Raw genomic sequence first — 24,438 nt, forward strand, 5'->3', positions numbered from 1 at the left:
ACCCTCTTGCGACTGGTCTAAGCTGGCCTGGATTTTGGTCGTCGTCGTCCTGTCTTACATTTCTACTTCTCTCTCCCGTCTCCACTACATGAAAGCCTCCAGCTTCCTCGAGTGAACCTTGGATTCTCTTAGAATGGCCGCCAACGATAAGAAGATTACCCAGATCACGATTGAACGACGAAGCTCCAAAGACTCCCTCGACGTCAGGACTCCACGCGCAGCACGCTTCGCCGAAGCAACATCAGTCTACTCGCCGGTTGATCCTCCTCGGTCGCCCATCGAGTACCCAACCAACCACTACAAGCCACAGCCCCAGATCGCAGACACAGGCTTCGGCTACATGCAATCCGTCGAGATGGAGGAAACCGATCGGAGGTACCTTCCTCCACCAACCCCCAAAACCCCACTCAAGAGTGCATTGAAGTCGCCTGGCGCTCCGCCCCGGACGCCGGCCGGCGCAATGTCAATCATGAGCCCTACCTTCCGGGAAGAGCATCAGCTTGAGAAGCGGGAAGCCATGACCGACAAGGAGCAAGCAAAGGATTTGGTAAGTCTTCAGGCAGTCTTCGAGCCATCCGCAGTTACTAATGATGCGTAGAAAATCAAAGTTCGCGTTCGACTAGCAAAGATCTTCCTACGGGGCATCAACTTTGCCTGCTCGCTCATCGTCCTTGCCATGGTCGCCAGTGCCTTTGCCATCTTCAACGCCACAAAGAACCTCGCACCAAGGAACAACCTTCCACCATGGGCCGATAACACCAAGGTCTGGCCTCAGATTCTTCTGCTGTCCATCGCCTGCGTCTCCCTCGTCATGTCTATCTTTGTCATCATCGCCTACTGGAGAGGAGGTCACCATCGAGCTGAAAAGGTTGCGGCATACTACACTGTCTTTGCTGTTGGATTCTTCATCTTTAGCATCGTCATGTGGGGTGTTGGTGCAGCCGTATTCAACCAAAGCAAAGCGCAGAACAACAACAAAGACATGTGGGGTTGGTCCTGCGTTGACAACAAGCGACGACATCTCTTCGAGGATGATATCGCCTACGGCCTTGTCTGCCGTCTTCAGGTAAGCACACTCTTATGGTGGCAACGGAGAATGAATACTAACGCTTCAGCAGAACTGGGCTCTCGTTTGCTGCATCATCGAAGTCGTAATCGAAGTTCTAGTCATTGCCATCTACGGCATCGTCTTCTACCGCTTCTGGTCTAAGCGCAAGCTCCGCAAGTCCATGGCCATGCGCGACCGTGCCCGTTCCGATCTCTACCTCGCCCAGCTTCGCTCGCAATCCGCACCCAACACCCCTGGCTTTGGTCCCATGTCTCCCCGCTCCGGCGGCTGGCGCCCACCTCCAGGTCACCCAATGTACGTCGACCCGCACTCTGCCGCTGAGGCTGGCGAGAGCGACAAGGTCCAATACGCCTACGCTCGCGAGATTGCTCAGCCCCAACCATTCACTCTCCAGGCACCGCCTATCAAGGTCACTGGTGCCACACCCAAAATCGAGCAAGATGGCTTCGACTCTGCACCCACACGGACAGGCACCGTATCCCCACCACTGCCATCTCCAGGCTTCCAAGAAAGGAGGAACGAGCATGTTGCTGCTGCGCCGGGTGAACAGCAGTACGCTGCTGTTCCCATCCCCGGTGCTTACACACCGCTAGCATCGCCCTCATACCCACCCCCACAACAGCAACAACCCACAGGCTTTGACTTTGGCTCTTCAGTGACGGGTCAGCGATAAAGCCGTTGAGTTTGCTGCTTGAACTTGTGTTGTACTGTGGACTTAGCGCGCATCGTCACCTCTCCTTTCTCTTCTCAATCAATCTGGAATCTGGTTGCATGGTTTTCGCACAACGATATCAGGAAATGTACATTCTTCCACCCCTTTGAAGCGAGGCTTCGGCCGGGCTTTGTTTTTTCCTTTGTCTGTCTCTCCGTCTATCGCTAATCGGTGTTCTGGGATTGGGAATGTTTTTAAGATACCTTTGAAGTAAGAACGCCTCCTTACTACGCCTCTCGTTGTATATGACATGAGGGATGGGGGGTTGCTGCAGCAGAATGGAGCAGAATCGGATCTATTGTGATCTTTGAGAATGCCAGATGAAATACAAAGATCTTACCTTTCAAAACTAGAATTTCCGTATGCTTACGTTATGATTGATACATGTTATGTTCACACTGCTACGGTCATCTGCGACGCTCAGCGAATTCTTTCGTGGGAAATCGCTGCCAACGCGACGCACACAGCGCATGACCATCGAACCACTCTGTCATTCAACCCCAAACACCGCAAAACCACGCCTCACAGTCAACGTCAGCGACTACGCCACGCACACAACCCGAGCGTCTCGCCAAACTACTCCACCGTGACCCACGGCCGCAGGAGAGGTCTACGGGGCGCTCGCAGCCGCCCGGCCTGCTTTGCCGCAGGCACAGCGCGTGAACTGGTAATTGCGTAATCCGGTGGCTGAGCGTGAGATGTAGTGGACTGACGGGAGAAATGAGGGTGGTCATTGATGTAGACGGGAGTATTATGGCTGATATATATGGTGGTGCTTGTGTTATTTCGGAAGGTATGTACATGCTCCTGATGAACGGTTTGTGTCTGTCAAAGAACTCAGATGTACAATAACGAGATGTTCATGAGATCGCGTTGAATGTTCAAGTCATAGCCCTTGTATGCGCGCCACTTGCAGGCTTGGACGACGCCTGGATGTCTCGCGACGTTCTTGGTGGCGGGGATGCTGTACCGCACCTACTGTATATCCATTTGAGGATAAGCAAGTATGACGACAGGTTTGGATCGCGTAGTTAGTCGTCCTCAAATCTGCATTACGTGAGATGTGCGTCTAGACGTCTCAATCTTACAGTCATTCACACTTGTCCCGGACAGGCATGTAGATCAAGTGTGATGACATTCGAGTATCTTGGGGTACTAGTCGATCCTGTCATGTCAGTGCAACAACAGAACAGACACATCACATGCGACGACATCGAGCAGAGATGATCATACAATGGTTATGCGGAACATTCACCCAAGTGAAGCCTCCATTGTGTTTGTGATCGTAGACCCGCTCGTTAGAGACGAGGTCGCTCCATTGATAGGCCGCAAGTTCAATGCTTGCTCTTTTGTAAGATACATTCCAGGACTCCGTAGGACCGAACCCCCCGAGACCGAAAATGCTGGTGATCGTGCAAAATCTTCACTTCGTTCCTTTCCCCCAAACCGACGATACGTTTATCGGACGATACCCTCGAATCGGTTCTTGTACCACTTGACGGTCTCCTGTTGGTTGACCTTGTGGGAGGCGCCGATCTTGCTCTGGCACCGCCTGCGCTTGGCGACGCGCTCACCGGGGCGGGTCATGCAGACGTAGAAGTCCATACCATAGATACTGCTCCAGTCAGCCAATGTCTCCCTCGCTCAGGATCCAGATTCCACATACCCGATGCTGGGGTCGTACTTGATACCCAAGTCGATGTGCTCGCTGATACCGAAACCGAAGTTGCCAGACTCTGAGAAGTTGCGCTTGCGGAGCTCGTACTCCTTGACCTTGAGACCACGCTCGAGGATCTCCTCGGCCTTGGGGCCACGGACGGTGACGTGGACAGCGATCTTTTCGTTCCTTCGGATACCGAAAGTGCGGACGGTGTAGCGGGCCTTGGAGTAGACGGGGGTTTGACCGGACAGCTGCTCGAGCACCTTGGCGGCACGAGTGAGACGATCACCAGACTCGCCGACGGAGATGTTGAGGACGAGCTTCTGGATGCGGAGCTCCCGCATGGGGTTGGAGGCCTTGGAGTCGGACTGTCATGGCTGTTAGTTTGCGCAGAGCAATTGGCGGTCGAGAATCAGTGCGTACCATGGTGATGACTGCGGAGGTTAGTAGTCGATGGGTGGGCTGTCGTGTCGCTGGTGTTGGAGTCGCAATTCTCAAGGCATTTTTGAGCGGAGGTGGCTTAAGCGAGCCAAGCCGCGGCGCACGTGCCAGGCTGCCAGAGCTCCGAACTGCAACTTCTATCGCGAACAGCCAGCAGCTCCATACGCCCCGCCTACCGCCAACACCAAGGGGATACTTTCTCATAACTCTTACATACCCTTCCCTGCATTTCAAGTCGTCCTCGGACGCGCAATACCAATCATGTCTGGCGCCGCAAACCGACAGGGAAAGATGGTAAGTAAATCCGCCCAGCAGCTCGAGTCTTTGACCTGAGAGAAGCCGCGCATAGAAACTGACTGACGTCTGGTGATATAGCAAAATCTAGTAAGCGCTCCAGAATCCGCTCATAGTCGCATGCAACTTACAAGTTCAGATCAACTACCGCATGAAAGTTACACTCCAAGATGGTAGACAAATGGTCGGGCAGATGCTCGCATTCGACAAGGTCAGTGTCGCGTACCCTTTCTGTGCCTACTCTGCTAACTCCATCTTTGCAGCACATGAACCTCGTTCTCGCCGACACAGAAGAGTTCCGACGCACACGAAGAAGGGGCAAGGCCGCGCCCGGCGCAACCCAGCAGGTCACCGAGACTGAAGAGCGACGCGCAATTGGACTTACTATTATTCGTGGCGCGCACGTAATCTCATTATCTGTCGACGGACCACCGCCTGCCGACCCTGCCGCGCGACTCGGGAACGCTGGAGGATCAACTACTGCTGCGGCGCTGGCTGCGGGACCTGGTGTAGCGCGTCCTGCTGGACGTGGTCTCCCAGTCGGTCTTACTGGCCCAGCTCCTGGTGTTGGAGGTCCTGGTCCTGGTTTCGGAGGTGGCTTCCCAGGCGCACCTGGAGGCTTTGGTGGCCCGCCTGGTTTCCCAGGTCGTGGCGGACCTGGTGGACCACGTACGTTGCCCTTGATCATAACTTGAGGAAGTTTGCTAACAAGCCATAGCCGGGTTCCCTCCCGCTGGTGGACCGCCTGGATTCGGAGCACCACCAGGCTTCGGGGGACCGCCCGGTTTCCCAGGTCGCGGTGGGCCTCCTGGTTTCGGTGGCAGGTAGACGCAGGACAACGAACGATCATGATGAAACATCACAGGAAAGATTTGGCATTGGACGATCGAACACGGCGCGTGCCTACATCGCACGTCTCAGGAGATACCTAGGAAAAGGACTAGACACAGATCCGACACATCGTAAGGGAGAAGTATCCCTAAGATGCGATGTGGTAGTGATTGCAAAAAGCACCAAAAGGGCAGCATACCAAGTTCGAGAGTGTACGGAAGTTTAGTTGGAGGGGCATGGAGCATACCACCAGGTTAAATGCAGAACAAGAATCAGTCACGTCAATTTGACCATGAGATTAGCTCTAATGACCCAAGTTTGACGGGCCCATATTGAAAGTCTTCGCCATAGTGAGCGACCATGTCAATTGCTTCATCCCCATCCCACACGACACCGGAGAAGAAATAACGTGCAATTCGCCAGCTCTACTCGACCTAGCTGCTTGTGACACAGTCCATCCTATTTATTCCCTCGTATTTCCGGCCAGCATCACCGTGCACGTGATGTATTTCCCGTTGTCGGAAGGCAGTCTGCGGTTCCCGCACCGGTCCCTGTTGTTCGGCCCCCCAATTATCGCTTGGCACCCAACCTGTCCGTCGTGCGTCCGCAACTCGCAAACTGCGACAAACCGACCCACGAGAGCTTCCACGTCAAGCCGCCCACGCAACTCGGTCCTCGGTTTCCTCCCGGTAAATAAGTCAACATGGCCGCCGCGATCAAAGCCCTCAATGCGAAGATTCGCTCAAACAAGTACACGGATTACTTTTGCTCGACTCGTACGTTTACCTCGTTCGTCTCTTCGCGGGATTGCGCATTGCAAGAGCTTGGGAGGAGGGCGCGATGAAGGACAGATTTGGAGATTTGATAGAGGAGTGATAGGAAAGGGAAGGGAAGAGAGAGTAGTGGGCTAACGCAAAGATAGATTTCTGGGGCCCGGCGAGTAACTTTGGTATCCCGATTGCGGCTATTGCGGACATGAGCAAAGATCCTGAGATGTACGTGCTGCCTCCTCCTCTTTTCACCATTACTATGGCCAAACCACTTGAACAATACGCGACGCAACCCGCCCTCTTCCTATCTGCACATCCTCCACCTGATTCCACCACACCCCTCCTCATAACATTCAGCTAACCCCACCCTAGCATCTCCGGCCGCATGACCGGCGCCCTCACCCTCTACTCCGGCACATTCATGCGCTACGCCATGGCAGTCACACCCGCCAACTACCTGCTCTTCGGATGCCACGCCATCAACTTCTCCTCGCAACTCGTCCAAGGGTACCGCTACCTCAACTACTGGAACTTCGGCGGCCGGGAAGCCAGCTTGGCAGGAAAGGCGGAACAAGCAAAGGACGGGGCGATGGGTATGGTGGGAAAGGCGGAGCAGAAGCTTGAGAAGGTTGCGGAGGACGTCAAGGGCGTTATTCCGAAATAAATAAATGGGGCGACAGAGTGTACCGAGTTGAGAGGGGATGCATGCGTGAGCTTATGTATGAATGGATATGCTGCTGAATGCTATATACACACTTTCCGCAAACCTACTATGGTACAACTTTTGTTATGCTGGACCAAGATCCACACCACTACTATGCATACACCGATTACATGAGACTGCTCCTCCCTCCAATCTCCGTTCCACCCTGGCCATTCGGCAAATCTCCATCTCGCCCATCAACAAACTCTCTGTAAATCTTCTCGAGACGCATCCGCTCTTGAGCCGAGATACTGCTACGTCCGCTGGAAAGAGACGATTCAATATGCTTCCATTGGATCTGCGGGTCCTTCCTCTCACCCCCGTCTTCTTGTTCTTTAGTCGCCCTGTCCTCGTCTTCTCGCTGCGACGAGCCATCAGAACGCTGGAGCTGCTTCTGCTTCTTGCGAAGAGCTTGTAGAGCCGCGATTTTCTGAGCAATCATGGCGCGCTCGGTGAGTTGGGCGGAAGTGGCTAGGGCAGAGGTAGATGTGGATGAAGGGTCGTCACCGTAGCGGAAGTAGGAGAAATCTGGGATACCCTTCTCTTTACCGTTGCTACTACCGCTGCTTCCATCTTTCTTGTGATCTATCTTCGAGGGGTCGACGTCTCCGAGCACGTCGTGGATGGCTTCCAGTTGGGCGTTGTATACCACAGCTTGGAGATCGGCGCCGGAGTAGCCTTCTGTTCGCATTGCTATTTCGCGGAGATTCTCGCCTTCCTGTCCGTCGCCTAGGAGGCTGGGTGCGAGGTGTAGTTTGCGTGTTACGGCACGTAGGATGTCGATGCGCTCTTCTACGTCTGGCATATCACATAGCAGTGATTTGTCAAGACGACCGGGGCGGAGGAGCGCAGGATCGATCAGATCGGGGCGCGACGTAGCAGCTAAGACGTAGACACCTGAAAGACCTTCCGCTCCGTCCATCTGGGTGAGAAGTTGGTTGACCACACGATCTGTTACACCCGTTGAGTCGTGTCCACGTTTCGGTGCGATACTGTCGAATTCATCGAAGAACAAAACGCAAGGTCGCGCTGCTTCTGCGCGTTCGAAAAGATCACGGACAGACTTTTCAGAGGCACCAATGTACTTGTTGAGGATTTCAGGTCCTTTGACTGAGATAAAGTTCAGGCCGCACTCGCCTGCTACGGCGGATGCGAGGAGAGTCTTGCCGCAACCTGGGTAGCCGTACAAGAGTAGACCTGATCGGAGACGTAGTGGGCATTTTGCGAAGATGGGTGCGTAGGTTGTAGGGTATTGAAGGGTCTCTAGGAGAACCTGTCGTGTTGTATGAAGACCGCCGATGGAATCCCATTTCGTGGTGGAGGATTGAAGAGTGACATTTCGCAGGGAAGCGGGCGTGAAGCCGGAGAGGGCTTGTGTATAGTCATCCCGTGTAAGAGAAACAGTGGGGGCGGTTGATGTAACTGAACGAATTAATGCCTCGTTACGGGCACGCGATGTAAGTAGCACAAGATCGCCAGGCATGTAGCCGTCTGTCTGGCCAGCGAGGTCGAGGAAGTCAATGGAAGTGTCGATGGTAAAGGCGTAATCCTCAGAGGGTTGCTGTGGTATGCTATCAGTGCTAGGGTGACTGCGGTGAGCGGTACTAGGTCGACTGGTAGATGGAGATGGCGGGAAAGCATGGCCATTGGGCTCCTTCGACTGCTCTGTTTTGGCATCCTTGAAAGCAAGCATCTCAAGGACCTTCCTTCTACCGTCTTTGTTGGGCGCTTTGAGACTGACAATCTCGCGGACAATGTGTCCGCCAACGATGACGTTGTTCAGCGCCTCTTTACCTTGCGCAGTTGCTAGCAAGACTACACCAGAGTCCATGGAGCAGTATTGCCTGACGATGTTGATCAGACACTCGCTAACATGCCGACTCCGTCCGTTCTCGTTGCCAACTTGAAGTTCAGTCTCTACAGGGCAAAGCTTGTCCAAGTCGTCAAGAATGACTACTGCATTCCCGCCGCCTCTTGCGCCCCATGAGGCAGAAGCGAACAATCTGTTCAGAGTCTCCTTGATAGTCGCGACTCGCGTCTCATCCGTTACAAGTTTGCGGCAGGGAAAATAGATGGTGTTGAATAGATACTCGGTCCGCAGCTGATGGGCAAGCAGTTGAGCGCATTGCGACTTTCCTGCTCCAAGGCCACCTGTGAGTAAGACGGAAGAGTTGTGCGTCAGGTGCGATCGTAGTTGCTGAATGAGAGGGTCTATGCCGACTAAGTTCGCAGGCGTCTGCGGTAGCGGGTCACCTTGCTGCCAGCCCTTGGCCCAGCTTGTTAGCGTTGGCACCTCTTGACCTAGCTCAAGTGGTGGCTTCCTCTCCGGGAAGAGCACCCATGAGACTCCGGCTGTCGATGATGGCGGCTCAAACCTTACAATGCCTCCTTGCCAACCAAGCTCGGAGTCCTTCACCGGAGGCAGGATCATTCCGTCTGTAAGGGGCCCGTCCAGGAGTCCGTTCTTTTTTCCGTATGTTGTCTTGATCTTCTGTATGGCATTTTCCTGGTCCTGCTTGGACTCACCGCCAAACTTCAACGACGCATTGACCTGTGATGCAATGGTGGAAAAGGGGATGATCTTGACAGACTTGACGACAGGTTCCCTCGATTCTTTCGTACCTTGCGGTTTCATGGCCGGCGGCTTGGGCGTTTGAGCTGGAGCACCTTCGATCCGGACGAGACCGCCCACAAAGTTCTCGAAGCCCAGAACTTTGCAGAGATCGGTTGAAAGCGCCACATGTCGACTATCCGGCGCGTCCTCCCATGCTATGATCTTGGCGACCACGCGCGTTGCGGGCTTCTCCTGCTCCTGCTCTTTGGACATGTCCACGGGCTCCTGTAGCCCGGCGGGCTTGATGATTGACACGGAGACCCAGTTGGCGCCTCTGAGAGCCTTGGTGAGGAGTACGTCCTTGTCTACCCACACCTTCAGGCCCTCGGCGTCTGCGTCCTCTTCCTCATCGAACCACTCTTGAGCGACACTGCGATCAACTCCACGCAGGAAGATGACGCCTTTGCTCGCGGCATCCTCGCGACCGCTGCGCCGCCGGACTGTGCTTGCCGTGCTCTTTCCGCTCTTCCTCGACGCAGCACCTACACTTCTGCTTTCGCGCGTCGAGCTCCTTTCCTTCTGCCGTGTCTTGGGCGCAACGATGACCTCGGCGTCGGGCGAGATCTTGACGAAGAGTGAGGGGTTGGGCGGTGCGGGCGCGATGGAGGTGACGGTGATGTTCGCCGTGGTCGTGGGAGACAGGTGCAGCGTGAGAGGGTGCGGTGACTGGGCCTGGGGGTTCGGGAGCGCGCGTATCTGAGAGAGGAAGTTCAACTCCAAGAACTGGGCGTGCAGCTCTATCATCTCCCAATCAACAGGGGTCAATGGCTCGATGTTGATGGTGTGCGCCTGTGGAGGGTCCAGATGCAGCAGTATGCCCACCTTCTGGCCCTCTTGGAGCCCGATCAGCCTGGCGAAGGTGGCATCCACCTCGACTGCTGGCAGGTCCTGTTGGCTGACTGCCGGGCTGCCTCTCAGGCCATCTCGTCCGACGACAGGCGCGATGCGGCGCTTGCTCTGCATGCCCGTCCATCCTACAAAGACCGACTTGGGCGCGGCGTTCCTGTTGTCCGACGCACCCGGTGGGGGAGGCTGGCGGTACGTGAGCTCGACGACGACATTCTGGGCGACGGTGTTGGCGTTGACGAGCACGGAGACGAGCGAGGACGGGAGGTTGACCAGGCAATTCTTCAACGACTGCTGCAGGGCAACTTCGGCCTGGACAGCATTGCCGGCGGGCTTCTTGGGCGGCATGGCGGCGAGGGTGGAGGAGTGAATGGCGGTGCTGCTGTCGGTGTCGCAGGCCGCCTACCTCGAGCTCTCGACGCGGGCCGAGGTCGAGGTGCAGGGCGGCGGCGGTGCCCCAAAGCGGTGCTAGTCGCCGGGCGTGGGAACGCGGGTCGACGCGCCTCAGAGCTGCAACGCGACCAGCCCCAATTTTGCTACCGCGCATCCCTCCCCGCTGCATCAACCCTCGACGACGACCCCGACACCAGCCCCAGACACCATGGCGCTCCTTACCACGAGTGCGCCCGTCAACTACGACGAGCAGGAGGGTGTGTATGCACGCGCAAAACACTGAAACCCCCAGCTAACACCCGCCAGCCGCCTTTGTTGACTTCCTCAAAAACTACAAATCAGCCTCGACCGACGCGGCCGACCAGCTCCAGGGCCTGAACATCAGCGGCAATGGCGACGAGGAGTACGACATGGTGGACGACTCGGACGACCCTGCGCCCAACGGAGCCCAGTCCCGCGCCAAGTCGAAGCTCAAGTACATGGACCAACTCCAAGACGTAGCGAACCGCGTGCGCGACGAGATCCAAATAGACCTCAACGACGTCGAGGCCTACGAGAAGGCGACCTCAGACGACGAGCACAACTACCGGCTGGTCGAGTCCATCGAGCGCAATGCACACCACTACATCGAGATCTTCTCGCGCGCAGTCGACAAGTGCCTGCCCGCACCCACCAGAGAACTAGAGTACGGCCCCGTGACATCCTGCCCAGACAGAGACTAACAGCACCAGCTTCAAGGACGACGTCCTGGACGTGATCATGACGCAGCGCTCGAAGCGCAACGAGAGACAGCAGGAGATGCAGGGAGTCGACGACAACGCACAGGCTGCGCCCGAGACCATGTTTCCTCCTGCCTTGACGAGACGATACACGCTCAACTTCAGGCCCAGGATACCGTCTGGTTCCAGCAGCCAGCGCAGCATGAAGGCGCTGGCTGTCCGCAACGTGCGAGGAGAGCACCTGGGCCATCTCATCACAGTCCGTGGTATTGCAACCAGAGTGTCGGACGTCAAGCCTGCTGTGCAGGTCAACGCCTACTCCTGCGATCGCTGCGGAAGTGAAGTCTTCCAGCCCGTGACCACCAAGCAGTTCACCCCGCTCGTCGAGTGCCCGTCCGACGACTGCAAGAGCAACAAGACCAAGGGCCAGCTCTTCCTTTCTACGCGCGCCTCCAAGTTCCTGCCTTTCCAAGAAGTCAAGATTCAGGAGATGGCGGACCAAGTACCTGTGGGTCATATTCCCAGGCAATTGACCATCCACTGCCACGGCGCGCTTGTCAGGCAGATCAACCCCGGAGATGTCATCGATTGTGCTGGTATCTTCCTCCCCACGCCCTACACTGGATTCAAGGCCATCCGGGCCGGTCTCCTTACCGACACATACCTCGAAGCACAATATGTCATGCAGCACAAGAAGGCCTACGACGACATCGTGCTTGCTCAACCAACTCTCCGACGGATGAACGAGCTTGAGAGGACTGGCCAGCTGTACGAGTACCTATCGCGATCCATTGCACCTGAGATTTTCGGTCACGTCGATGTCAAGAAGGCTCTTCTGCTCCAGCTCATTGGTGGTGTCACAAAGGAGGTCGGCGACGGCATGCGCATCCGTGGTGACATCAACGTCTGCTTGATGGGTGACCCCGGTGTGGCCAAATCCCAATTGCTCAAGTACATTACCAAAGTAGCACCTCGTGGTGTGTACACTACTGGTCGTGGTAGCAGTGGTGTTGGTCTCACCGCCGCCGTCATGCGCGACCCAGTCACCGATGAAATGGTGCTTGAAGGAGGAGCTCTCGTCTTGGCTGACAACGGCATGTGCTGTATTGACGAGTTTGACAAGATGGACGACAGCGACCGAACGGCGATCCACGAAGTCATGGAACAGCAAACCATCTCTATCAGCAAGGCTGGTATTACAACCACTCTGAATGCCCGCACATCAATCCTCGCAGCCGCCAACCCATTGTACGGCCGCTACAACCCTCGTCTCTCGCCGATTGAGAACATCAACCTTCCTGCTGCGCTTCTCTCACGTTTCGACGTCCTGTTCCTCATCCTTGATACCCCTGCGCGAGACTCTGATGAAGAGCTGGCACGCCACGTCACCCACGTGCACATGCATAACGCTCACCCTGAAGCCCCTGGCGGCATCATCTTCAGCCCGGCCGAAGTACGACAGTGGGTTGCTCGCGCGCGATCATACCGACCAACTGTGCCAAAGGAGGTTTCGGATTACATGGTCGGTGCCTATGTGCGCATGCGTCAACAGCAAAAGCGCGACGACGGCAACAAGAAGGCCTTTACCCACACCTCGCCGCGTACACTGCTTGGTGTACTCCGTCTTGCACAGGCTCTGGCACGTCTGCGGTTCGCCGAACAAGTCATCTCGGAAGATGTAGACGAAGCTCTCCGCCTTACCGAAGTCAGCAAGGCCAGTTTGTACGCCGATGAGAACCGTGGGATTGATCACACTCCAAGCAGTAAAATCTACCACCTCATCAAGTCCATGGAGGCGAGCGGTGCTGCTGCTGTCGGTGATGGCACCAGGGGCGAGCTCGATCTTCGCAGAGTTAGGGAGAGAGTCCTGGCCAAGGGCTTCACAGCCGATCAGTTTGAGCAGGCTATTGACGAGTACTCCATGCTTGACGTAAGTGTCATCGCCCAACGTTTGAGCTTATGCACGATGCTAACGCTTTCTGACAGGTCTGGCAAACAACCGGAGAGGGTACAAGGCTTGTGTTCATCGAGGCTGGTCTGGAAGATGAGGATATGGACGCCGACAACGACTTCTAAAGCATGGGAGGGAAGCGACGGCAGAGGATGTAGATGTATCTGGTTACGGCGTACCAAGGCGTTGGATATCCGAACGACGCTTAGCGCGCGTCTATTTTGCTTGCAGCAGCTTCGCATAGAAATTCCAATGAAGCAACGATGTACAAATTCGTCTTCCACGGCCGCCCACCGAATGTCGCGTGAGGGCGTGGGTGGCTGTCACATGCCATGGCAGCCGTCTGCAGGCAAGCATCATGGGGGGTGGTGAACCCTCGCGGGGTCGCTTCCGAAAAGTGGGAAAACTCACGTTTCCCAGCCCTGTTTCACTGTGCGATCTCTCACAGCCACTCGCAGTTCCTCTGATTACTTATGTGGTGAGAATTCGCTTCGAGTCTCGTCCACGGTCTTACCTTCTTAAAGAGGTTACCTCCAACTGCGAATCTCGCGACGCGGCAGAAACCAGCCAGATAAGCTTGCGCCGGCTCTCCTCTCCTCTCACTGTGATTTCTCGATCAACCGCAAACCCCAGACGAGTTCGCGCTCCCCAGAATTCTTCACAATGGCTCCAGGCGCAGCAAACAACTTTGCGCAATTCATGGTGGTAGGACGTAAGTGCACCCCTCCATGCTGCCTCCACCCACATTCACAACACTTGATTGCGCCCCCATTGCACCTGCTGACGAACCCGCAGCAACATGTTTTTTCCTCGGCATCATGTTTGCGCAACTCCCATACGACTACAATGTCCTATGGACCATGCCCGCCGACCGATCAGCCTACTTCGACATCCTTGAATCGCACATCAAGTTCCTCTATGCCTCGCCTCCCATCGTATCGCGCATCCTCAACCTAGCCATCGGCACCGGCCTCCTCGGCTTCCTCATCAAGCTCTTCAAGCCCAACCAAGCCAACATGCTCTTCGATGGCGCATCGCTTGTACTCTACATGGCTGGTATCACCGTCTACCTGACCAACATCGTCAAGGGGTTCAGGGTCGTGACAGCGGGTATCTACGGTGACGTGAACAAGGCGGCGCCGGGTGAGATCACGGACGAAGATATGGGAGATTACATCTCGAGAGAGGACACGTTGAGGGTTTTTGCGGCTAGTAATACAATCCTGGCGCTGGTGCTCGTGGGTGTGCTGGTACTGCAAGCCGGGCAGTGGTACGCCAAGAGGGCTGAGGAGAAGGAGATCGAGGAGTTTGAACGCAAGGCTGCGGAGGCCAAGGGCGCTGGGAAGAAGAAGCAGTAGAAAACAAACTCGCTGCTCATGAGTGGGCTTTGGGGTAGCGCTTTCGCATCTCAAGGAACTCAATTTGGGTCAAGTAGGCTCTCAGCTTTTCTTCTCTTCTGTCATGTGTAGTTATCAAGAGTTGGGATCGGTTCGTGGTATACGAAACGAGTTGTGTAGGAACAATTGGGTACATAACACTCTTCGTGAGATGCACTTGTTCATGACTTAACATCTTTCAGGTTCCTCTATGTGCTTAGTATCAACCGCTATTCCCTTGATACATACGAATCCTGCCTGTCTCCACGATCGATTCAATCCTACCATCTGAACTCACCTCAAAAAGCGTCAGCGGTGTATATTCGGTTTGGTAGCGCTTTCCTGTTTGGCACAACTTAACAACAATAACAACTCTCACCTGCCTGACCTCTCTTTCTCCCCTGCCAACCTCATCTACATCCTTCACAACGACTGGCACCTCTTGTTTCGACACACCGCGACATTTCAGCTTGATTGGGGATATGTTGACCGATGGCTAGTGCTACTCACTTCACCGATTGACAGATACGCACACGGTCGCACCTTCTCACCGCTCACGGGAGGACTTACGCCGAGCAAGCAAGAGGTAGTTGCGGCCACTGAACTTCATGGATTCTTCATCTACGTTACGTCAGGGGAAAGCATTACCAATCATGTCGCGGCACCAGGCTGCTTCCGCTCGCGGACGCAAACAGACCGGGCCCAGGACCAGGATGGAACACCGAGATCGAGCTGCTGCGGCCTCAACAAACGGTCTGCTCAACCGCCAATTCGCCAGCATTACGGACGTGCTCGTCAAAGCAAGTCAGCGTCGCAACGCTGAACTACAAGAGCTACAGCAGAGGCGTTCGAGGCCAGTACCCATCCCATCAACACCAAAAGCTGCACCAGAGCTTCCTGTCACCCCCGAGCCTGAGCTATCACAGGGCAGCGATTCTTGCGACGATCGTCCCGAGCTTGAAAAACCTTACAAAAGTGACGAGAACATTGCGAGCGACGAGCCAACGGCGGCTGCTTCTGTTGAAGGATCATCAGGTAAGCATTTAGGCATCAACTGATCGCTCAACTCAGCCCGACTAACCAACAAATAGACATGCAACAGACACAGGTTCACCTGCGCGGCGGCTACTTATCGGACCGTGCCGAGAATCCCAAGATGATGCTCGCGGAGCTCGATTCGTCGCTGCAACAGCGTTCAGACATTGGTAATGAGGAGAAGCTTGATGGTGGCTATGATCTATCACGAATGCTGGCAGATATGAAGCGTGACCTATTCTCGTCAAAGGATACTGTGGTTGTACGCGACAACAGTCCGAAGGCCACGGGTGCAAGCCTCAGTTTGAACAAGGAAGACGAATTGTCAGCTTTGGCCGAGCGTCTAGGCGTCGACATTGACGAAGACGATATCATGGAGAACAAGGAAGCCATGCCTGCTGAATCAGATGAAGAGAAGCAGACCCCTAATACAGACCGTTCCGATTACGAAGACGATAACCTTGAGACTCTCCGCGCGAAGATGAACGCTATGTTCTCGCCACCCTCCAACATGACCCCCGACAGCTCTCGCAGAACCGCCCAGGCCGTATCTGTTGTCGACAAGACACTAGTCACTCCACAAGACACAACTGCGATACTCGAGCCGAAAGGCATACAACGTCCAGATATGAATGAGTCTGAGGCCAAGAAGGAGAAGGAAGACATGGTGAGGAGGGAGAACGAGAAACTCGACGCCACCATCAAGTACGTCCTGGAAGAGGAAGAGAAGTATCACGCGACCGAGGAGAAGAAAATTCTACCATACCGTTTGATCGTCACCAATCTCGCTGCTAGCGTAGACGAGGAAGCCATTCGCATACTCTTTATCGAGTACAGATGGGACATGTAAGTCGTACACTATACACGTCAGTGAATGCATGCGCTAACTAGAGTTCGCTAGTCGCAACATCACCATCCTTCCCGAACGCGAGCCGGTCAAGAGGACTAGAACGGCATATATCGACATGGACAGCAGGAAGGAGGCGATTCGTGCGTCTTATGAGGTTGGAAGCATCTACGGATTGATTGTGAAGATCAAATTGGCGGTGGAGTAGCGAGGGATGAAGGCTAACATGCTTGTATGTGGACTACGAGACATCGGGCAATAGTGTATTGTATCTGTGAAAATACTTTTTGAGTAACTACTTAAGAAGGAACACACGTCCGGCGTGTATCAAGCAGTACCTTTTCCATGGAAGCGTATAGCCTCAGACTCCCTTGTCGCTCGCTAGTGCCTTCTCCAGCTCACGATCAGCGCTCAACTCCTTCTCAGCTCCCTCAATCACACCCCTCAGTCCTTTGGCACAGGCCTCCAACTGCGCCTTCTCCACCTCGTCAAGCTGAACTGGCATGGCTTTGATGATACCCTTTCGACCAACTACTGCTGGCATTGACAAGCAGCAGCCCAGCTCAGGCTGGTAGAAGGACAAGGGCCGAACGGATCGTGAGTCGAATAATATATACTTGCAGATACCAGCCGCGATATTTCCAATACCGTAGCTTGTGCAACCCTTCGCCGCGATGATCGCGCCAGCTGCTCCACGAGTGTGAGCCGATATTTGGTCCTTGAACTCCTGGGTCATCGTGTCTGGCGGAAGAGCAAGAGAAAGTGGTGTTGTGCCAATAGTAGCGCTGGACCACGCAATCTGTATCTTATATCAGCATGTCTATCTCTCCTGTCTCGTCACCCTCTCCTCTCCCCGCAAAGGAACCAGGGAAACTGTACTCACAAACTGACTGTCTCCATGCTCCCCCAACACATAAGCATCAATACTACTCGGCGCCACCCCCGCTCTCTCACTCAGCACGCCCCTCAACCTCGCAGAATCCAAACTCGTCCCCGTCCCCAACACCTGACTCTCGGGCAAACCCGACAACCGCCTCGCAAAATACGTCAGGATATCCACTGGATTCGCCACAAGCAGCAAGATCGTGTGCGGACTGATTGGCGCCATGGCACTGAAGATACTCTCTAGGATGTGCAGGTTACGGGACAAGAGAGATAAGCGTGATTCTCCTGGCTTCTGCTTTGCGCCGGCGGTTATGACGACGATGTCTGCTCGGCCGGCGTCGGCGTGCGTTCCGGCGCGCACGCGGACAGAGGTGCCGCCGCGGTAGGTGGCGTCGTTTAGATCGCGGACTTGGGCTTCCAGGAGCGTGGTTTTGGGGTCTACGAGGATTACCTCTGAGCAGATGGGTTGTAGGATGAGGGTGTAGGCTAGAGTGGAACCGACGTCGCCGCAGCCGAGGATGGCGATTGTGGTTTTTAGTTTGGGGGATGCCATTGCGTTGTTATGGGTTGTTGGTTCTTGTGGTTGCGTGAGTAGGTAGTTGCACTGTCGAGGTGTTTGTGTGGTGGAAGAAGTTAGGTGATGAGAGGCGCGGAATCTGAGTGAGTTGTAGGACTAATAGTGAGGGGCTGTGGAGATTCCATCGCTTGAGGATATATATATACTCTACTCATCCATGTGTCTTGGAAGTCGCATGTTGTGTTACGTTGCCAAGGCCTGGGCTGCTGAGAAGTGGTGTGATCTGGGGTGGAGCTCAGCCACTCACCACCCGCCTCATCGCGCAAACACGTGTTGGCAGCATCATACTAACAATGCTTTCACGGACCGTTTTCGTGTCACATCTTACTGTGCCCAAAATCGGATGCATACCCCCCGACGTATATACTATCTTTTGTACTCAGAACAGTTCAGTTTCAAGGTCGGCGGTCAGGAGCTCCAGGTCCAACCTCCTTCGCAGTGGTGAAGGCAGACGTGTACATATTAAGCCCACTGTTCATGCAGCTCATCCTCCAGGGGCAGCATCGTCTTTTGCAGTTCCTTCGACACCTTGTCAGCCTCCTCCCAGACACGAAGAAGGTTCCGTCCTGCGATCTTTGCAGCATCTTCATCGCTTATGCCCTGCCTCAGCAATTCGGCGATAAGGTCAGGGAACTTAGATACGTCCTCCAACCCCTCGGGAGTGGTCTCAATACCATCATAATCCGTGCCAATACCAACGTGATCATACCCAATCAACTCTCCAATGTGTCTGATATGACGTACGACGTGTGCTAGGGTGTTGTTCTCTGGTACGAAATCTGGGAAGGAGTTTGGCGTTTTCGAAGCCTTGCAGGATACAAAGTCTGGATTAAAGTTGACCATGACGACAGAATTGCGCTGCTTGACGAGCTGAAGTATGTCATCGGGCACGTTTCGCGGATGCGGACAGATCGCGTGTGCGGAGCTGTGACTGAAGATGGGCGGTGCGATACTGCCGTTCCATTTCCCGTCACCTCGACCGACGAGTACGTCGCGCATGGTGTCTTGACTCACGTGCGCTAGATCTACTAGCATTCCTAGGCGGTTCATCTCCTTGACGAGGTCGCGACCTGCGGGACTGAGACCTTTCCAGTACGGTTTTGCAATACGCGCGCTCCAGTCGGATCCCGTCTCGATTGCTGCATCGGCATACTTGTTGTGGCAGTTCCATGTCAGAGTCGCGTATCTGACTCCAAGCTGGTAGTAAAGTCGCAGAGTAGAGACCGAGTTGCCGATTTGGTGCAACCCTTCGATAGCTGCTGGAGCAATGAAACCACCGTTTTTAAATGTCTTGATGGCTTCCGCGCTGTTCCGGGATGGAGTGAAGTATTTTGGGTACTGTTGCCCTAGGCGGTTGAACAGATCTAGCTGGCCGAGAGTTGCTTTCACGACTGCATACATTAGTATTGATCCAATGCTCTGTCGAGTTAGATTGTCTTACTATTATGATATCTTTCGTCAGCAAAGTTCGTCTCGTCGCCCAATGGACAGAGCCAGAAGGCACTCCAGAAGGCACCACCTTGACGTCCCTTTTCGAGGCGAGGAGTATCGACATGCTGCGCTAGTCCGCCATTCTCGAACTTGTCTGCGAAATCGCTGCCGGATTCATTGTAAATACGGTTGTTGTATTTGCTCCGGATGAAGATCATGAGATCGTTATGGCCATCTCTTGGGTAGTCAGCATGTGGACCTGCATTTCACGTCCGTACGGCTGACCAATGAGTGGGTTCTCTTGCAGTATCTTGACCGCTCTCTCTTCAACTGTCAATGGCTTTCCACATGTGTGCTTGTGGCCTGGAAACAACGTTCGGATCTCTGTGAGCCATATGGTCGACGCGATAAGGAAGAGGACTACGAGGAAGATAACGTCATCAAACTTGCACAGGCGCCGTCTCAAGGACCGGCGCTGGATTGGCGCAAGCTTTTCGCTGGTAGGTAGGTCGCCCGCCTTCTCCATTTTCAATTTCAAGATAGGAGATGCAGGTGACAAGAAACATGGTGCCAGGTTGAGCTGTTATCATCCAGGTAGATCGGTCTTGGCAGGAGGGCGGGACGGATTTTAGGAGTTTGGTCCGAAACACCACGCGACGCGAACCTCAGAAACATTACAGCCACGAACACCTCAACCTTACATCTGCCATTTTCTCCCTCGCAGCCCATAGTCCACAAGTATGGCGATAATATCAGCAAACACCATGATACGCAGTATCGCACTGTTTCACCTTACACTTGCAGTCGTCCTGCTGCGGAATCCCGCCCTGATATCGAACCAAAGCGTCATTCTCCTGCTAGGAGAGTCAATGCAGCTTGTACGTACTGCAATACTTCTGCTGCTTACTGAAGTTATATCTAAAGTCACTAACACACCCCAGCCGACACCCCGCGACTTCAACAAGCCCTCGGCCGCAACAGCCTTCGTAGCCATCCTCTTCGCCTTCATCGGCTTCTCCGACCTGACGGCCCTCTCCCTACACGAAGACGTTTTCGACCACTTCTGGGGTCTCCAAGCACCCATGCGTCTCCTCTTCCTCTTCGGCCTCACCTCATACTGCTATGTCTTCAAAGAAGGTGGCATGTTCGCACCCAGGGGCATGGACTTCAGAATGCACGCTGGCGCTAGTCTGAACAACAGCTTCATTTTCACATGGGGCTTCATGGAGGTTTCGGCGTGGTTCTGGGTGTTTACCACGTTGAGGGAAGAGAGGACGGAGAGGGCGAAGAAGGTTGCCGAAAAGGAGGCTCGCGAGAAGGATACACTGTGAGGCAGCTTTGAGGAGTCAGGATACGTTTCAGAGATGCTTGAACTTGGATGGCAGGCAATTGGTTCGCTTGCAGAGTTCAAAGTTCTGCGCGGTGGTATAGAGTAGGGGGACTGAAACTTCCATACCACGCCTCTGGAGCCGGTAGTGACCAAACCCGTCGGGAGAGAACAACACCTCCCTACACATAAGACGACAGCACAGCGACGGATGCTCTGCAGAAGACAACATGCCAATCTACAGGTCAGAAACACAACTGAGCTAGTCTGCATACTGTCAGTGGATGCCCGCACCAAGGACAGCGTACGGACATGCGAACTTGTTGCTTCGTCAGTTGTGCTTCGATTTAATCATAGCCAATTCTGGATCATCGAATGCGTGCTCAGTCAGATATGTCGCCCAACGAAATGAAAGCCCGTTTGAATCATCGATGCCGCCATTCCCAACTGGTACTGCGACGTGACTGGACCGGGAAGCCCTTCCTCCAGACCCCGATGCATGCATGACAGGGATTAAAGCGTCTTGCAAGGCGAGTGCACCAGTTCAACACTACCGGAAAGCGAAGCAACCTGTGCGGAAGAACTGGATTGAGCCTATCTAATACGTGTAGCAGAGCGTCCCTCCTTCTGTATTTAACAGGTCATTGAGCGTGGCATTCCCTGCTAACAAGCCAATGTTGATGGTAAAGTCCAAAGTAACGTTCTTGCCGCTGTAATCAAAAGGCGTAATGGGCCCACCGACTTGATTGAGACGCGTCTCGAGATCTTTCTGTTGCCATTGCCAAAAGATGCGGTCGATGTTGCCATGATGGAGGTAGAAGAGTGGGTCTGCCATGTGTCAGCATGTTTCAGTGATATGTCTATGTGGCAGATGGGTATTGTCAGAAAGAATGAGAACCAGGCACTCACCACCAGGGCTCTCCGCCGCGTTTCCCATGGTACCCAGGATGCCACCGATACCAAAATGGCCACTGGCATGAATGTTGGGAGGATCAAAGCTTCGCTGCTTCTCAACTGTCCTTGCAATACTCGTGTAATCCGGTTGTGCCAGGACTTCGTCGACCAGTCGTTTGTCTGCCATTCGATTGACGATCCACGGAACAAAGTCTCGTTTCAAGCAGTGTGGAGTGGGCACGTTCACTGTGAAGTGGGGAGGCGCGAATGGCCCGTTCATTACACATCCTCCACCGGTGTTGCCTGTAATGTTCAAGGGATTTTGGGCAGGAGTAGCTGCGACAGGATAGCCGTTGCCGCCAAAACCTGTGTCAGGGTTGAAAATTTCTGAATCAAACGGACGGGAGGATGATTCGTTATGCGGTTCGGCATCCAGAGACCAGTCCCAGTATCTGCGCATTGGTTAGATTGAAAGCCATTGATGTCATGAGTGTATATTTGGACTGGCTAGCAACTTACGGTTGGCCTCCAGTATATCCGCATTCATCCCTCAGTGCCTTTTCGTAGGTTGCCGTGAAGTACCGGTGCCATAGAAGGAAGTGACCCTGAAAGTATGAGCGCGCAAGATCGAAGCTGGGCCAGAGGGGTTTGACGTACAACCCAATGGATCTGAGGCTTCTGCAGCATGTGAACAGCTTGATGATCATCGAATCGGTTTACAGCTCCTTCAATGCCGGATTTGGCCTTTGTATGTGACAAACACAGAACGGCATCGATGTAGGATTTCTTCTGTGGTTCTGACAATTGTCTCCTATAACTGAAGCATTAGTAATGCATTCGACATCGTACAGCTTTTGATGATCTTACCATTCCACCCTCTTGGGTGGGTTTTTGCATGAACCCAAATCAGTAGTTGCAGGTAACGCTGCAGCTGCAGACCATTGTGCCAAGCTTAACCCGACAGGGAGGAGTTCGAGAAGACGCATGACGATCGAGTCGAAGATCCAATGCTGAAACGTAAATGACGGGAGGAACTGTCACATGTGCGATGCCTTCGAGAACAGAAACGTTCTGCAGGATCTGCAGTGTCTGGGTACCGAAGAGCTCTCTCGTATACGTACAACGAAGTAGGCACCTGAATAGCTGATGAAGGTTGATGATTAACAACACCCATCTATCTTATACAAAGGCTCCGCGATCTGGCTGCCGACAGCCGATCTGGAATTGCGCAACCAGACCGCCTAAAGTCTTTTTGGACCTTTCTCCCGCGGTTGCATGGGAGACATTGTTGAGTATGGCAGGGACAACTGCCGATGATCCATACCTGATGCAGGCGAGACTGAACCTAGGAACCCATAACATCGGTGTACTCTGTACCTGGAACACACGCAGGCGCAATATCTGAACCGTTTTGCTAACTTTGATCTTACAATGTGCAGCCTTGGCTTTACCAGGCGTAATCTCGTAGCCCGTCGCTTGGGTACATGTATATTGTTGCTGACATATTTGCCTTGGCTAGCTATTTGGGTTTACATACAGCAGAACAATTCCATGCGATGCATGCCATCTACGGGTACTTGTAGCCTGCGCCGGAGTCCCGTTACTGGCCTTGCCCGTCTGGAGGACCCCGGCGTACGGGGCGAGTGGCCCGCAATGCCCGGGAGACATCCGGAGGCTCATTCAAACCTGGCTTGCCACCTCCGTAGTCAGAGAGGTTGTGTGTGGTAGATCGTTACGGAGTGTCGGGCGTAGATGCGCTTACAGGGATGGTGAGATTGCGCAACCGCAGCGTATTGCCAGGGTTTCTCGGTACTGTTTCTTGATCCGTGTCAGGACGGACATCACGCAGCGTGATCTTCCGACCACGCGAAGGATGCAAGGACGCCGCTCTCTCTTCTTTCAGCGTTGCGCGCCTGAACTCCGACACACGGACATGAATCGAGTTCTTCTTGGTGTTTCCCCGGTGGCTAAATCATCAGTTTTGGTGGATGGCCGCCCTGACGCAACAGCACTGGAGCATCACCGTTTCTGGTCGGCCACAAGCCATTTAGTGATGCTTGCATCGGACTTTGACATACATATGTATAGTGAAGAATTCCGTCTATGCGTCCGACGGAGCACATTCTAGCTCTCGAATATACTCAGGTACATGCCATCTGCCTTGCATTCCAACGGCCATTCCTGCCCTACTGTATGTAGGCCGTTGCCCAGGTATGATCGGGCCGAATCTTGGTGCAGATCATGAATCTAGGCAGCCGATGTTCCTGATTACGACTGGAGTTCTAGTCCTGCTATCAACAATTGCCGTAGCTCTGAGGCGAGTACCTGCAGAATTGGCGACATCCTTGGGTAGTAAGACACCGTTTGCTAACACCTACGCAGGCTTTACTGTCGCATCTTTCGCATCCGCAATGTTGGACTCGACGACTACTTCATGGTTGCAGCCCTTCTTGTCACGATTGGCATGGCGATTATGAATGGGTTTCATATCAGCTGGGGCACTGGGTATGGTTCGATGGTTGCAAGCGTATGTGCGTCGCTGACTACGACAGACAACATTTGAAGTACTTGGATGTGCCTTCTATGCGGATTCCCACACTCAAGCATTTCTATTTCTACCAATTGGTATATCCTGTGGCACTGTTCTTTGTCAAGGCTAGTATATTGGCTCTGTACCATCGTATCTTTGAGCGGTTACAGTTTCGGTACAAAGTGTGGTCTGTAGCTGCATTTGTCACGATCTACACGATCGTGGTTCTTTTCGTCAGTGTGAGCTCCTCGTTACTCTGCTCTGACTAAAGATGACTCTAACTTCTACAGGCTTTCGAATGTAGACCCAAGCCATCACAAGCATGGTCACCTACGTTCCCAAAGGGATGCAACAATTTGCGAGCTACCTACTTGGCACTTGGAGGCATCAATATCCTTACTGATATCACAATCTTTCTACTTCCCTTTAAACCCTTTTGGAAGCTACAGCTGGATTCGAAGCGGCGATTTGCGCTCTTTGGTGTCTTCGGGGTTGGAGGCATCGCCGTCGTTGCGTCAATAGTAAGGGTTTAT

The 24,438-nt window shown here is 53.9% G+C and overlaps 12 protein-coding genes across 12 annotated transcripts; 7 read left to right on the forward strand and 5 right to left on the reverse strand.

The window, feature by feature from the left end:
* Nucleotides 1-133: 133 nt before the first annotated feature.
* On the forward strand, nt 134-1,742 carry J4E93_007255 (uncharacterized protein; the record flags this gene model as incomplete). The annotated part of the gene is made up of 3 exons (XM_049345165.1): nt 134-547; nt 599-1,066; nt 1,119-1,742. 3 exons carry the CDS (start codon nt 134-136, stop codon nt 1,740-1,742), a joined length of 1,506 nt encoding a protein of 501 aa, XP_049197395.1.
* A 1,497-nt stretch (nt 1,743-3,239) lies between these two features.
* RPL11 (60S ribosomal protein L11) lies at nt 3,240-3,867 on the reverse strand (the record flags this gene model as incomplete). The annotated part of the gene is made up of 3 exons (XM_049345166.1): nt 3,240-3,396; nt 3,448-3,809; nt 3,865-3,867. 3 exons carry the CDS (start codon nt 3,865-3,867, stop codon nt 3,240-3,242), a joined length of 522 nt encoding a protein of 173 aa, XP_049197396.1.
* A 276-nt stretch (nt 3,868-4,143) lies between these two features.
* Nucleotides 4,144-5,004, forward strand: J4E93_007257 (uncharacterized protein; the record flags this gene model as incomplete). The annotated part of the gene is made up of 4 exons (XM_049345167.1): nt 4,144-4,176; nt 4,316-4,387; nt 4,440-4,845; nt 4,895-5,004. 4 exons carry the CDS (start codon nt 4,144-4,146, stop codon nt 5,002-5,004), a joined length of 621 nt encoding a protein of 206 aa, XP_049197397.1.
* Nucleotides 5,005-5,710: 706 nt separating this feature from the next.
* On the forward strand, nt 5,711-6,441 carry MPC1 (pyruvate transporter mpc1; the record flags this gene model as incomplete). Its single annotated transcript, XM_049345168.1, has 3 exons — nt 5,711-5,783; nt 5,930-6,002; nt 6,150-6,441. 3 exons carry the CDS (start codon nt 5,711-5,713, stop codon nt 6,439-6,441), a joined length of 438 nt encoding a protein of 145 aa, XP_049197398.1.
* A 166-nt stretch (nt 6,442-6,607) lies between these two features.
* J4E93_007259 (uncharacterized protein) lies at nt 6,608-10,288 on the reverse strand (the record flags this gene model as incomplete). The annotated part of the gene is made up of 1 exon (XM_049345169.1): nt 6,608-10,288. One exon carries the CDS (start codon nt 10,286-10,288, stop codon nt 6,608-6,610), a length of 3,681 nt encoding a protein of 1,226 aa, XP_049197399.1.
* A 253-nt stretch (nt 10,289-10,541) lies between these two features.
* Nucleotides 10,542-13,128, forward strand: J4E93_007260 (DNA replication licensing factor MCM7; the record flags this gene model as incomplete). The annotated part of the gene is made up of 4 exons (XM_049345170.1): nt 10,542-10,590; nt 10,640-11,018; nt 11,065-12,982; nt 13,039-13,128. The coding sequence occupies 4 exons, from the start codon at nt 10,542-10,544 to the stop codon at nt 13,126-13,128; spliced, it is 2,436 nt and encodes an 811-aa protein (XP_049197400.1).
* Nucleotides 13,129-13,666: 538 nt separating this feature from the next.
* J4E93_007261 (uncharacterized protein) lies at nt 13,667-14,361 on the forward strand (the record flags this gene model as incomplete). The annotated part of the gene is made up of 2 exons (XM_049345171.1): nt 13,667-13,715; nt 13,799-14,361. 2 exons carry the CDS (start codon nt 13,667-13,669, stop codon nt 14,359-14,361), a joined length of 612 nt encoding a protein of 203 aa, XP_049197401.1.
* Nucleotides 14,362-15,092: 731 nt separating this feature from the next.
* J4E93_007262 (uncharacterized protein) lies at nt 15,093-16,469 on the forward strand (the record flags this gene model as incomplete). Its single annotated transcript, XM_049345172.1, has 3 exons — nt 15,093-15,414; nt 15,471-16,260; nt 16,316-16,469. The coding sequence occupies 3 exons, from the start codon at nt 15,093-15,095 to the stop codon at nt 16,467-16,469; spliced, it is 1,266 nt and encodes a 421-aa protein (XP_049197402.1).
* A 153-nt stretch (nt 16,470-16,622) lies between these two features.
* J4E93_007263 (uncharacterized protein) lies at nt 16,623-17,699 on the reverse strand (the record flags this gene model as incomplete). The annotated part of the gene is made up of 2 exons (XM_049345173.1): nt 16,623-17,060; nt 17,145-17,699. 2 exons carry the CDS (start codon nt 17,697-17,699, stop codon nt 16,623-16,625), a joined length of 993 nt encoding a protein of 330 aa, XP_049197403.1.
* A 486-nt stretch (nt 17,700-18,185) lies between these two features.
* J4E93_007264 (uncharacterized protein) lies at nt 18,186-19,680 on the reverse strand (the record flags this gene model as incomplete). The annotated part of the gene is made up of 3 exons (XM_049345174.1): nt 18,186-19,114; nt 19,165-19,389; nt 19,440-19,680. 3 exons carry the CDS (start codon nt 19,678-19,680, stop codon nt 18,186-18,188), a joined length of 1,395 nt encoding a protein of 464 aa, XP_049197404.1.
* Nucleotides 19,681-19,918: 238 nt separating this feature from the next.
* On the forward strand, nt 19,919-20,485 carry J4E93_007265 (uncharacterized protein; the record flags this gene model as incomplete). Its single annotated transcript, XM_049345175.1, has 2 exons — nt 19,919-20,032; nt 20,096-20,485. The coding sequence occupies 2 exons, from the start codon at nt 19,919-19,921 to the stop codon at nt 20,483-20,485; spliced, it is 504 nt and encodes a 167-aa protein (XP_049197405.1).
* Nucleotides 20,486-21,079: 594 nt separating this feature from the next.
* Nucleotides 21,080-22,082, reverse strand: J4E93_007266 (uncharacterized protein; the record flags this gene model as incomplete). The annotated part of the gene is made up of 3 exons (XM_049345176.1): nt 21,080-21,309; nt 21,391-21,827; nt 21,895-22,082. The coding sequence occupies 3 exons, from the start codon at nt 22,080-22,082 to the stop codon at nt 21,080-21,082; spliced, it is 855 nt and encodes a 284-aa protein (XP_049197406.1).
* Nucleotides 22,083-24,438: the final 2,356 nt, after the last annotated feature.

The sequence above is a fragment of the Alternaria ventricosa genome (genome assembly GCF_023758065.1).
Source record: "Alternaria ventricosa strain BMP 2768 chromosome Unknown scaffold_13, whole genome shotgun sequence".
In the NCBI taxonomy this organism is placed as follows: domain Eukaryota; kingdom Fungi; phylum Ascomycota; class Dothideomycetes; order Pleosporales; family Pleosporaceae; genus Alternaria; species Alternaria ventricosa.